At 43.3% G+C, this 10,838-nt stretch overlaps 1 protein-coding gene across 1 annotated transcript in view; it reads left to right on the top strand.

Annotated features, from left to right (window-relative positions):
* The first annotated feature begins 494 nt into the window (after nucleotides 1-494).
* Nucleotides 495-10,838, top strand: part of LOC112060586 (butyrophilin subfamily 2 member A2-like) — a 30,998-nt gene continuing 20,654 nt past the window's right edge. The window contains exons 1-4 of the mRNA XM_042848038.2: nucleotides 495-645; nucleotides 4,199-4,273; nucleotides 7,173-7,451; nucleotides 10,361-10,459. Coding sequence (XP_042703972.2) covers nucleotides 4,201-4,273; nucleotides 7,173-7,451; nucleotides 10,361-10,459 — 451 coding nt within the window. The 5' untranslated portion in view covers nucleotides 495-645; nucleotides 4,199-4,200. The remainder of the gene's footprint in view (nucleotides 646-4,198; nucleotides 4,274-7,172; nucleotides 7,452-10,360; nucleotides 10,460-10,838) is intronic.

Genomic DNA, 10,838 nt, shown 5'->3' with positions numbered 1-10,838 from the left:
CTGATAAAGACATAAGGCAACTGTGCTGCATGCAGAAAAGCCATTGCTTTTCCTCATTTACAGGTCAATAGCAGCCTCTGGAAACCTTAAGAAAGCTCTGGACAGGGCTAGAACTAGCATTGCAGCAACACTGGAGAGTGGCAGATCTGTCACTGTGCGGACAGAAGCTGCTCCATAGAGCAGCTGGAAATGCTGTGCTCTTCCCAGTCTGTGAATTACCATCCTAAGGCATTTGAGAAGACAAGGCTCCTAGACAGTGGTTTTGTGCTGGGATTTCTTATCCCTACAACTACCTCAATACTAACTAGAGCTGGTTGGATATTTTCAGGATGGAACATTATTCTGCCAGAAAATGCCATTTCATTGAAATCAAAATGTTCCACGGGAACATGTTGATTATGATGAGATTGAAACCTGTCTATTTCCCAGCCAGCCTTCCTGGTCCATCAGCAGCCTGCCTGTCTTCTAGGCAGACAGGATGCCAAGGAGCTGGCACCTTGGATCCCAAGTTCTCTGGCTCCTCGGCAAAATTTCCTGCAGGACAGAAATTCCACTTTCTGCCCAACTCTAAGACTAGCCCATGGAATCGGCCCTTCTCAATTTCCATTCCTGATCTAAGATTAAGAAAATCCCAGTCATTTCCAGGTAAAATTGAATTTAATGATAAACATCTGTGATTTGTTGTGGTGTGCCATTGTGTTTTTAAATCTGCCCCAATGGAAAGTGCTGTGAATGTTGTGATAGATCTCTCTAGCATGCAATGTATACATCCATGGCCCCCATTCCTAGAAGAGCTGAGAGCCAGCTTTTCAAGCAGGGCAATATTTTCAAATGAAACCAGCTTTAATTTAAGCAACAAAATAAGCAACCAGATTTTAAAGGGTCTCAGCACTCTACCTGCTAAAGAGAGCTAGTTGGAAATTTTCCATTGAAATGTTTTTTTCAATAGAAAATGTTTTCTGTGAAATTTAAATGATCTATACAAAAATGTCAATGTTGCCTATTTCTTTTTAATTTTCCATTGAGAAAAATTGAAATGAACCATTTTGTTTTGGGATGGGTTGACACTAATGGATCCCCTGAGCTGCTGATATGTACCATGGGAGTCCCAAGACCCTGATGGATCATGGGAGATGTGGTCCATAGAGGAGAATGGGGCATGAGGCATCTGAACTACAACACTAGACGCTCAAACTGACAAAACATGAAGCATTCCAATGTCATCAAATCAAAAAATTTCAGAACTTTTCATTCTTTTAAAAGTTTAGATATTTTCACTTTTTGTTCCAATTTAGGGTGAAAAACAAATATCCAAATCTCAGATTTTCCCATGAGACACAAATTCCATTTTAATCATCTTTAATGTGATGCTCTTTTGAAAATCTGGCCATGCATGTCACAGTGGGAGTTGAGCTAAACCCTTTTGAACATCTGGCCCTTATCTAGGTGCCTAACTGTGAGCTGAGCACTTTTGGAAACCTAGTACCAGTTAAATGTGCTGAGCCACTCTGGAAATTCAGCATTAGTGGCATCCTGGTCCTTTTATTTATGGTCTAACAGCCTGATTCAGATTTCATTTATACCAAAGTAAACCATCAGTAGCTCCAGTGTAATGAAGGGAGTGACAAAGGTATGAGACTTCTATAAGTGAGAAGAGAATCAGACAGTAAGAGTGTTTCTGTGACAGTCACATGCAAAAGTTTGTACCTATAACATGTCTACGGCCAAATGAGGGCTTTTTATTCAGACCTTACAGAGACAAAACTCCCATCAGCTTCACTGGGAAATTGAGTCAGGATTTAGCCATTTGCAAATGGAATTATTCTTTAATCCACCAAGAGATAAATGCATGTTATCTTTAAAGGAACTAAAATCATTCTCCCTATTGCCTTCATTAATTCCTAGTTTTTCTTTTTCTATTGTGCATCGGGAGATTTTATTGTTGTTGTTATTATTTACCATTTGCATTTAGTTTCACCCAGTGTCTCCATTCAGGATTGGGACCCCACTGTGCCAGGTGCTGTACAAACATAAAATAAAAAGCAGTCTGAAGCCTTCGTTAATTTGGGTTTCTAAATGCACTTGTTACTAATAAGAGGTTCTTTATCTAGGTGGTTACTTAAAATTAATTAAAAAGATGAAATTGGTGGGACACACATAGATACCTTATAAGTTTGATTTAATACAAGCAAGTATAACTGAAACAATAGAAAATGAAATCTAGCAAGATAAGTATAAAAAAATAACCCCCTGGGTCGTGCATAGGTACAGCCTTATGGCTGGTACAGGATAAAACAATTCCCAATGCTGACACACTTAGAACATCATAGAGACTGTTAAACCACAAAGATAGATGAAAAAGAAAGTGGAAATCACCAAAGAGGGCTTGTTTATACTCAGGCTTTCGCCACTCAGTCATCCCTGGTGTCCCAACAACTGGCTGGATAACCGCGTTTTATTCATCCACACATGTTTGAGGTCATATCTGATAGGCGTTTGACTCTTGCACATATGTGGTATTCTGACTAACCATTTGTGGTATTCCAGCTAACCATAGTGAAGCTTCCACGAGTTAATATCTCACTTGTGTCAATTAATGCCCCGGTAGTTTTGATATCTCAATGTGGTTAAATTCATAATTACCTTGTTGCTAAAGGACCTAAAAATCTACTATTTTGTGCAATCTTGCGGTGTACTTGATCCTTGGTAGTGTATTTAACATGTGCCAAGCACATATTAAATTCCATCACCTCTGGTCAAGCACATAGGCTAGCCCTTGCTAACAACCAGGCCTCAGGTAGGCCTCACACTAATTCTTAATCTTAAAACCTATAGCAAAGTCTGAAATACTGAATCTTTGGTGTCATCTACTTACACTACTGCTTAGCACATAGGCTTTACATTAATCAGAAACAGAGGCCCTTAAAGATCCGGTCAGAAGCCTCCAGTGAACACTCAATGAGCTTGCAATTTAAATAATTTGTTATGAATTTATCGAGTGATTTTAAGCTAATAGGTGAAGTTCTGCTCCCAGCTGCACAGGCTCTCTCAGGGCCGGCTCCAGGCACCAGCTTAACAAGCAGGTGCTTGGGGCAGCCAAGGGAGAGGGGCGGCACCTGCGGCAATTCGGGGGCGGCAGGTCCCTCACTCCCTCTAGGAGCGAAGGACCTGCCGCTGAACTGCTGCCGCCGATTGCGGCTTTTTTATTTATTTATTTATTTATTTATTTTTGGCTTGGGGCGGCAGAAATGCTGGAGCCGGCCCTGGGCTCACTGATCATAACAGCGGAGCTGGGCCAGTGGAGGACGCAGCTCGTGGGTAGCCATGGAGGTTATACTGAATGAAACTATGCCTTAGGCACAATTGCACTATCGTTGTGACAGGCATTTAAATATTTTTATTGATCCTTGTCATAGGGCTGCCATCTTGGAACACCCCCTCATGGCAGGAAGATGCCCCACAGGCACCCAGCCTCAGTTCCCCTTTCTCTCAGGGCCTCAGGAATCATCCACAGAGATTTATATTCAAGAACAACCCCCCTTTCTTGGGGACCGGTATATTTAATACAAAATAAACCCAAAGCAAAGTAAAACCCAAAGTAAAGTCTCTTCTGCCTCAGTCTCCTACTGGGCACAGCCTGTCCTTCCTGAGGTCTCTGTTTCTCAGCCCTGGCCTCTGGTCTCTCTCCTTGAACTCAGGGGGCATGCATTTCTAGGCAGCAGCTTCCCACTTCTCCCTGCCTGAACTTCCCTGCACCAAGCAGCTCCCTGTCTCTAGCTCAGACAGGGCCCACACAGCCATCCACCCTCTGCAGGTTCACTTCCCCAGCTGACCAGGACTCTTCCCTACATAAAGTCCAGGTGCTCTCCCTTAACTCCAGATAGGGACAGCTAACTAGTCACAGGGGCATTGGCCTCTTTCCCATATATCTACACAGCCTTGGCAGCGAGTCTCCAAGCCCAGGTTGTCAGAATGGGGCTTGCGCTGTCATGGTAAAAATAGAGTCAGTGTCACCCTGTGACAATCTTCCTTTTTATGTACACTGAACTATTTTACATTTGAGGTCTCTGAACTCAGAGCCCTCTTGTGATTCCCATTTCCAGGCACCGTGGGGTTTGTGTTCCTGGTTATTGAACTTCCAGCTTCTTTCTGTTGTATTCATATCTGGGTCTTCAAAATGTGCTTTTCTGTTTCATAGCAATGGGTTTCTCAGTTCCCTGGACAGCAGCCATTCAGATGATGGTGCTAGCGCTGGCCCTCCATTTCACTGCAGGTAAATTCACTGTATTTATTTTTGTTATGCACAGTGATAGTTTGCACTCACATACTAATTTCAGAAACTGTGAGCCTATCTGAATTTTTATCTCCCTTCCTATAACTGTTCATTTCCATACTGTTAGAGGCATAGCTGGTCTTTAATGTTCAATGGTGGAGGATATTGAAAATCGGTTAAAATTGTAAGCTATCACTTTGAGTTTCAGAGTTTTTTTCCTGGCCCTGCTTGCAGGCAGTAGGCTCTGTAGGGAAGTGTGTGATCTGGGTCTAGCAGCAGGCAGTCTGCAGAAAGCCAGCCTCAAGCAAGGTGGGGTTTGTTGGGCCTCTGTGTTTCAGGGAGCAGCCTGCTTTCTCTCTCTGTGTTTTTGGGTTCTTGTGTATTATAATCCTGAATTCTAAGACATAGTGCAAACTTGCAACCTTCCAGCAAGGGTATTTTATGTCTTTTTATCTGATTTCACTATTTGTATGCTGTGAATGTTACACATAGAAATACTGACTTACATTTAAGGAAATTGTTTGTTTGTCAATTTCATGGACTTTTTTTTCTGTTAGACTACTGTGGAAGTTAAGAACTTCATGAAGTCCCCAGCTGCCTCTCCTTTTTCTCTGAAGCTCAAAGAATGAGTAGAGCCCTTAACCGTATCACATTATGTGGTGCAGTTTGCACTGTAGGTAGTTTAATTCTCTTTGTCTGCTATACAGCCCTCTCAGCAGGGCTGGTGCAAGGATGTTTTGCACCCTAGGCGAAACTTTCACCTTGCGCCATCCTCCCTCCCCGAGCCCTGCGGCAGCTCCCCTCTGCCCTGAGCCCCTCCCCCCCCCCCGTGGCAGGTGCCCCCCCCCCCACGGCAGCTCCCCCTTCCCCACCCCCCGCCCCAGCTCACCTTTGCTCCGCCCCCTCCCTGAGCCCCGCGGCAGCTTCCCACCCCCTCCTCCGTGCTGAGGCGCACCCCCCATGGAAGCTCCCCCCCGCCCAGGGAACTGTGTGGCAGCTCCCCACCCCAGCTCATCTCTGCTCCGCCTCCTCCCCGAGCATGCTGTCACTGCTCCACTTCTCCTGCCTCCCAGGCTTGTGGCACCAATCAGTTGTTTGGCGCTGCAAGCCTGGGAGGGAGAGAAGCAGAGCGGGCGGCGTGCTCAGGGGAGGAGGCGGAGCAGAGATGAGCTAGGGTGGGGAGCTGTTCCCCTGCATGCCACCCCCCCTTACTTGCTGCAGGTGACCCTCCCCGCGCCCCCCTGCCCCAGCTCCCTTCGCTAAAATGGCAACGACGACCGGGGTGGCCAAAGTTCCGGCCACCGCGGTCGCCACCAAAGAAAATGCCGCCCCCCAAATGCTAGCACCCTAGGCGACCACCTAGGTCGCCTAATGGGTTGCACCGACCCAGCCTCTTAGGCAATGTGCTGCAGACCAAGTGGTTACCAGCTGGTTAGTGGTCCAGGGTATGTGTAAGAGATACTTCTCCTGAATCTCTGAGCCCTTTGCTCCTCTCCTTTCCAAGAAGTGGAAAGAAGTATATGAGATGGAGCCCAATTGGCTAGGAGGAGTCACGTAAGCTGAAAAAAGGATTGCTATAGCTTGCATGCACCTTTATATTTTCTCTAATCCTCAACTAGCAATTAGAAAGACACATGCTCTCTTTCTTTCTTTCTCTCTCTCTCTCTCTCTCTCTCTCATATGCACACATATCTAGATACAACAGTCACTAACTTTGTTTATTTACACATTATTTTCTTCAAATGCAGCCCTGTATTTTATTTTCAAGGACACTGACATATATGGAAAGTTAGAAAGGTAGTAATAAGTAGAGCTCATTGGGAATTTTTTAATGAAACTTTGTTGTTATTGCTGAAAAGTACTTATTCATCAAAACTCAAATTGTTCAAGAACCAGCGTCAGTTTAAATGATTTTACCAATTCAAGAAAAATGTACAGAAAAAAGTTTTGAAATTGTGAAAAATGTTTCATTTTGACATATTCAAAATGAAAAATTCTAGTTTTCTGATTCAAAATCACTTTATTGTTTAGAAATTAAAGCCTCATTAGACTAACAAAAATTTTACTCCACCCTCAAAAAAGTCACAATCAAAGCAAGAGACTAGGTGGATGAGGTAATATCTTTTTATTAATAACTTCTGTTGGTGAGAGAGACAAACTTTCAAGTCACACAGAGCTCTTTTTCAGGTCTCTCTCATCAACAGAAGTACTCACCTTGAGTACCTTTCCCAGAAGTGAAGAAGAGTTCTGTGTAAGCTTGAAAGCTTGTCCCTTTCACCAGTATAAGTGGATCCAATAAAAGATATTACCTCACCCATCTTGCCTCTCTAATATCCTGGGACTGAAACAGCTACAACGATTGCATGAAATTGAAATAAAACATTTGAAAATGATCAAAATGAAACATTTTCATCCCCCCTCAATGAATATTATTTTTCCCCATTTCTAGCAGAGAAAAAAAGTTCAGACTCCTAAACATTTCCCAGGATGGGAAAACCCTTTTCTACCCAGCTCTAGTAACAAGTCATTTTGGAGCTAGAGAGAGCCAGAGAGATGTAATACATTGATGGTCATTTGAAGTCCGGATAGTCTTCAATGGCCTTTATTTGAAATACAGTTTGACCAGTTTTGTGCAGACTATAGAGAGCTATCCTCCTTCACTTTCAGAGTGGAGTTTACCATTTTCAGGCCAGGCCAATTTTCCTAACCAAACTTAGGGGTAGAGGTGCATATCAAAAGGCCCACAATTGAATCTAGGTTGGAATCATGACTATGCAGCCTAGTCAGGACCACGTAATTCCAAAACTTCTTCACAAACTGTAGCTGCAGAGAGGGACATAGACAAACCACGGGAAGTGCACAGACCCCATAACAAATTATGTGTCTCTTATCTTTATAGGTAACAGCCATCAACCATTGATTGTCCTGAACAATTATGAGGACAATGGGATCAGAGTCACCTGTTTTTCTGAAAAGGAGTTTTCTGATGTGCAATTGTTGTGGACAGACAGTAAAGGACACAATCTTACTGGAAGTCCAATCACCCCAACCTCCGACACAGATGAGGCTGGTGCCAAAAGTTCGATCCTTCTGAAATCCGGATCTGACAATGCCATCTCCTGCAACATAATTAATAACGTGCTAAAGACCTCAAACAAATCTACAGTTGTAATTGCAGGTAAATGAGAAATTCTATCAGTGTCTCCCAGGAGGAAAAAACACAGCTTGTCTCAAAATGATTGCAAATCTTTTAGATGAACACAATTCCCAACTCCCCCAGAAATCATCTTCATTGATCTTTTCCTTTTTTTTTTTTTTTTTTTTTTTTTTTAAACACAGAACCACTACTTACAAGTATCTATAGGTAAAAAGTGAAATTCTTTGAAGTATTATTATTAATAAATCTAACAATAACTCATCCTATGTGTGGAGTTGCTTGGTAGAAATTAACTCCACCAGTGAGCAGCAGTGTCTTTTGACAATTTCACTATTTAACAGACTGATGGAAAATGCCATCTCTCTCTCTCTCTGAGACCAGGTGGGCAAGGTAATAACTTTTATGGGACCAACTTCTGTTGGTAAAAAAGAAAATATTTGGAGCTTACACAGAGGTCCAAAAGGTACTCAGAGCGTCTCAGCTAAAAACAATGTTGAACAGATTGTTTAGCAAATGGAGTTAACACATGTTGCAAGAGATCATTCAAGGTAACATGGGTAGTTTGCACCTCTGTAGTCATAGGATGAAAGAGGGTTAGTGGGTTACAGATTGGATTTATGGCTTATTACAACAGAGTCTTTATTGAGTCCATGATTTGTAGAGTTTAGCAAAGTTATGAATTTAAACTCCCAGGCTTGTCTTTTGCAAGTGTTGTGCAGGTTTCCCCTGAGGATGAGGACTGAGAGGTCCGATATGGAGTGATTGTTTTGTGAAAAGTGTTTGCCCATGGGTGATATGGTGTTCTCGTCTTTTATGATTTTTTTCTGAGTGAGTTCTTTGAGAGCATGGTGATTGTCTCATTTCACCTACATAGTTGTTATTGGGGCATTTAGTGCACTGGATGAGGTACACCATAAAGGCATGTGTGGGACCCAAGGATCTTGAAAGGTGTGTTGTGATGGATAGTGATCATCTAGCAGTGGCGATATGTCTGCAAGTTTTCATCTGTTGTTTTCGCAGGATCTGGTACCGCTTTAAGTTGGTGTCCAGGTCTGTGGGGAGCTTGCTTCTGTTGATGAACTTGGTGAGATTGGGAGGTTTGTTTCAAGGCCAAAAGTGAGGATTCAGGAAAGATTTCATTCAGGATGATGTTCCCATTGAGTATGGGTTGTAACTATTTAAAGATATCCCATATGGATTCCAGTGTGGGCTGGTAGGTGACAGTGGGTGTGGTCAAAGGGTTTTTTCCATATCAAACCAGGTTCTCTCAGGGTATTTGGGTGGCCTGTTCCATGAGGTGATGTACTTCTCTAGTGGAGTGTCCTTGTTTAGTGAAGGCAGATTTAAGTGTGTTAAGGTGTGTACCTCAGGCTTTCTCCTCAGAACATATTCTGTGCTATCTGAATGTCTGGCTGTAAATAGCAGATTTCTTTGTGTGTTTGGGGTGTTTACTGAATCTGTCGAGGTAAGTGTTGTGATCCATGTGTTTCTTGTATATAGTTGTCTGTAGGGTTCCATTGTTGAAGCTGATTGTTGTGTCCAGGATGTTGATGCTGGTGTGGGAATGTTCCAGAGAGAGTGGTCTAATCTCTCTCTTGACCATCAGCATAATATCTCATCATGGGATTTTCAAACGTGCCTCCGGGTGTTAGGAGCAAAGCATGTACTTTCAAAGGGAGCAGTGCTCCTAAATTTCTTGGACACATTTGAAAATCTCATCCTAAAGACCAAATCCATTGCACACTGAAGTCAATGGAAAGACTTTCATTGCCTTCCATGGCTGATGGTTAAGGCCTTGGAGATGTTTTTTTTTCAAGAACAAGCTCAGTACTGATATAACTCTCCTCCCATTCAGATCAATGGGAGTTCTACCAGTGACTTCAACTGGGACAGAGTTAGGCCAATACTGAGTGCTTTTGAAGGTCCCACCTTGAGTGTTTATAACTTATCTCTTGATGTTATTGGAGGCCTTCATTAAGGCACCCTCTGTTTCTCTGGAATGCATGAATCTACCCGGATAATACATTGATGTATGTGTTTCTTACTCTCAGGAGGAATGGGTCTGGGACCTATAGCAACTATTCACAATATCACGGGGAAACTGTATAGCCTTTCAATGAAAATCCACCCCTTCATGCATAAGACAGTGCCTTCAATATGTCCTAGAGAGAGTTCAGATCTCCTAGAATCATAGAATATCAGGGTTGGAAGGGACCTCAGGAGGTCATCTAGTCCAACCCCCTGCTCAAAGCAGGACCAACCCCAACTAAATCATCCCAGCCAAGGCTTTGTAAAGCCTGACCTTAAAAACCTCTAAGGATGGAGATTCCACCACATCTCTAGGTAACCCATTCCAGAGCTTCACCACTCTCCTAGTGAAAAAGTTTTTCCTAATATCCAACCTAAACCTCCCCCACTGCAACTTGAGACCATTACTCCTTGTTCTGTCATCTGGTACCACTGAGAACAGTCTAGATCCATCCCCCTTTCAGGTAGTTGAAAGCAGCTATCAAATCCTCCCTCGTTCTTCTCTTCTGCAGACTAAACAATCTCAGTTTCCTCAGCCTCTCCTCATAACTCATGTGCTCCAGCTCCCTAATCATTTTTGTTGCCCTCTGCTAGACTCTTTCCAATTTTTCCACATCCTTCTTGTAGTGCAGGACCCAAAACTGGACACAGTACTCCAGATGAGGCCTCACCAATGTCGAATAGAGGGGAATGAGCACGTCCCTCGATCTGCTGGCAATGCCCCTACTTATACAGCCCAAAATGCCATTAGCCTTCTTGGCAACAAGCCTTCTTGGCAATAAGGGCACACTGTCGACTCATATCTCACCTGCTTCTCATGAAGATTTAATTTAGTTTTGTCATTTTTGAAAGGAAAACTGAATGACATGAAAGAATAATGGACACTATGAACTGTTTTGCAGATGTTTTCTTCCCTGCCACCTCCCCATGGATGACGGCCTTCATTGTGATATTGCTGATTAGTATAGCCCTGGTTAGCGCTGCGATTTATAAGCTGAAAAGTAAGTTTTCCTATTGGTGTTATTTCAGAAAACACTAAAGAGTCTAAACATTGTGATATGAAAGAACTTGGATAGAAGATGTGCCTCATTCCCATGTACAGCCTGTGCTCCATGCAAACCATCCAAAATTGCTCAGTGAGGCTGTTCGGGCTAGATTCACAAAGAAACAGGCGAGGGGACGCTCGCAACCTCTAACTTTCAGGTGCTTGGATAATCAATGGTATTAACAAAGCATGTGTGAGGTGCCCAGGCTCCCTGTATAGTGAATGGAGAGAGGTAGGCACCTCAGAATGGGATTCACACAAGCCAGCCCTCTGCACATATCTTCACCTAAATCAGCCGGTGGGTTGTGCCATGCCAAGGGGTGTGTGCTGAGCCC

The sequence above is a fragment of the Chrysemys picta genome, chromosome 17, assembly GCF_011386835.1.
Source record: "Chrysemys picta bellii isolate R12L10 chromosome 17, ASM1138683v2, whole genome shotgun sequence".
Lineage (NCBI taxonomy): Eukaryota > Metazoa > Chordata > Testudines > Emydidae > Chrysemys > Chrysemys picta.
Note: the sequence above shows the minus strand (reverse complement) of the source record. Positions and strands in the feature narration are given on the sequence as shown.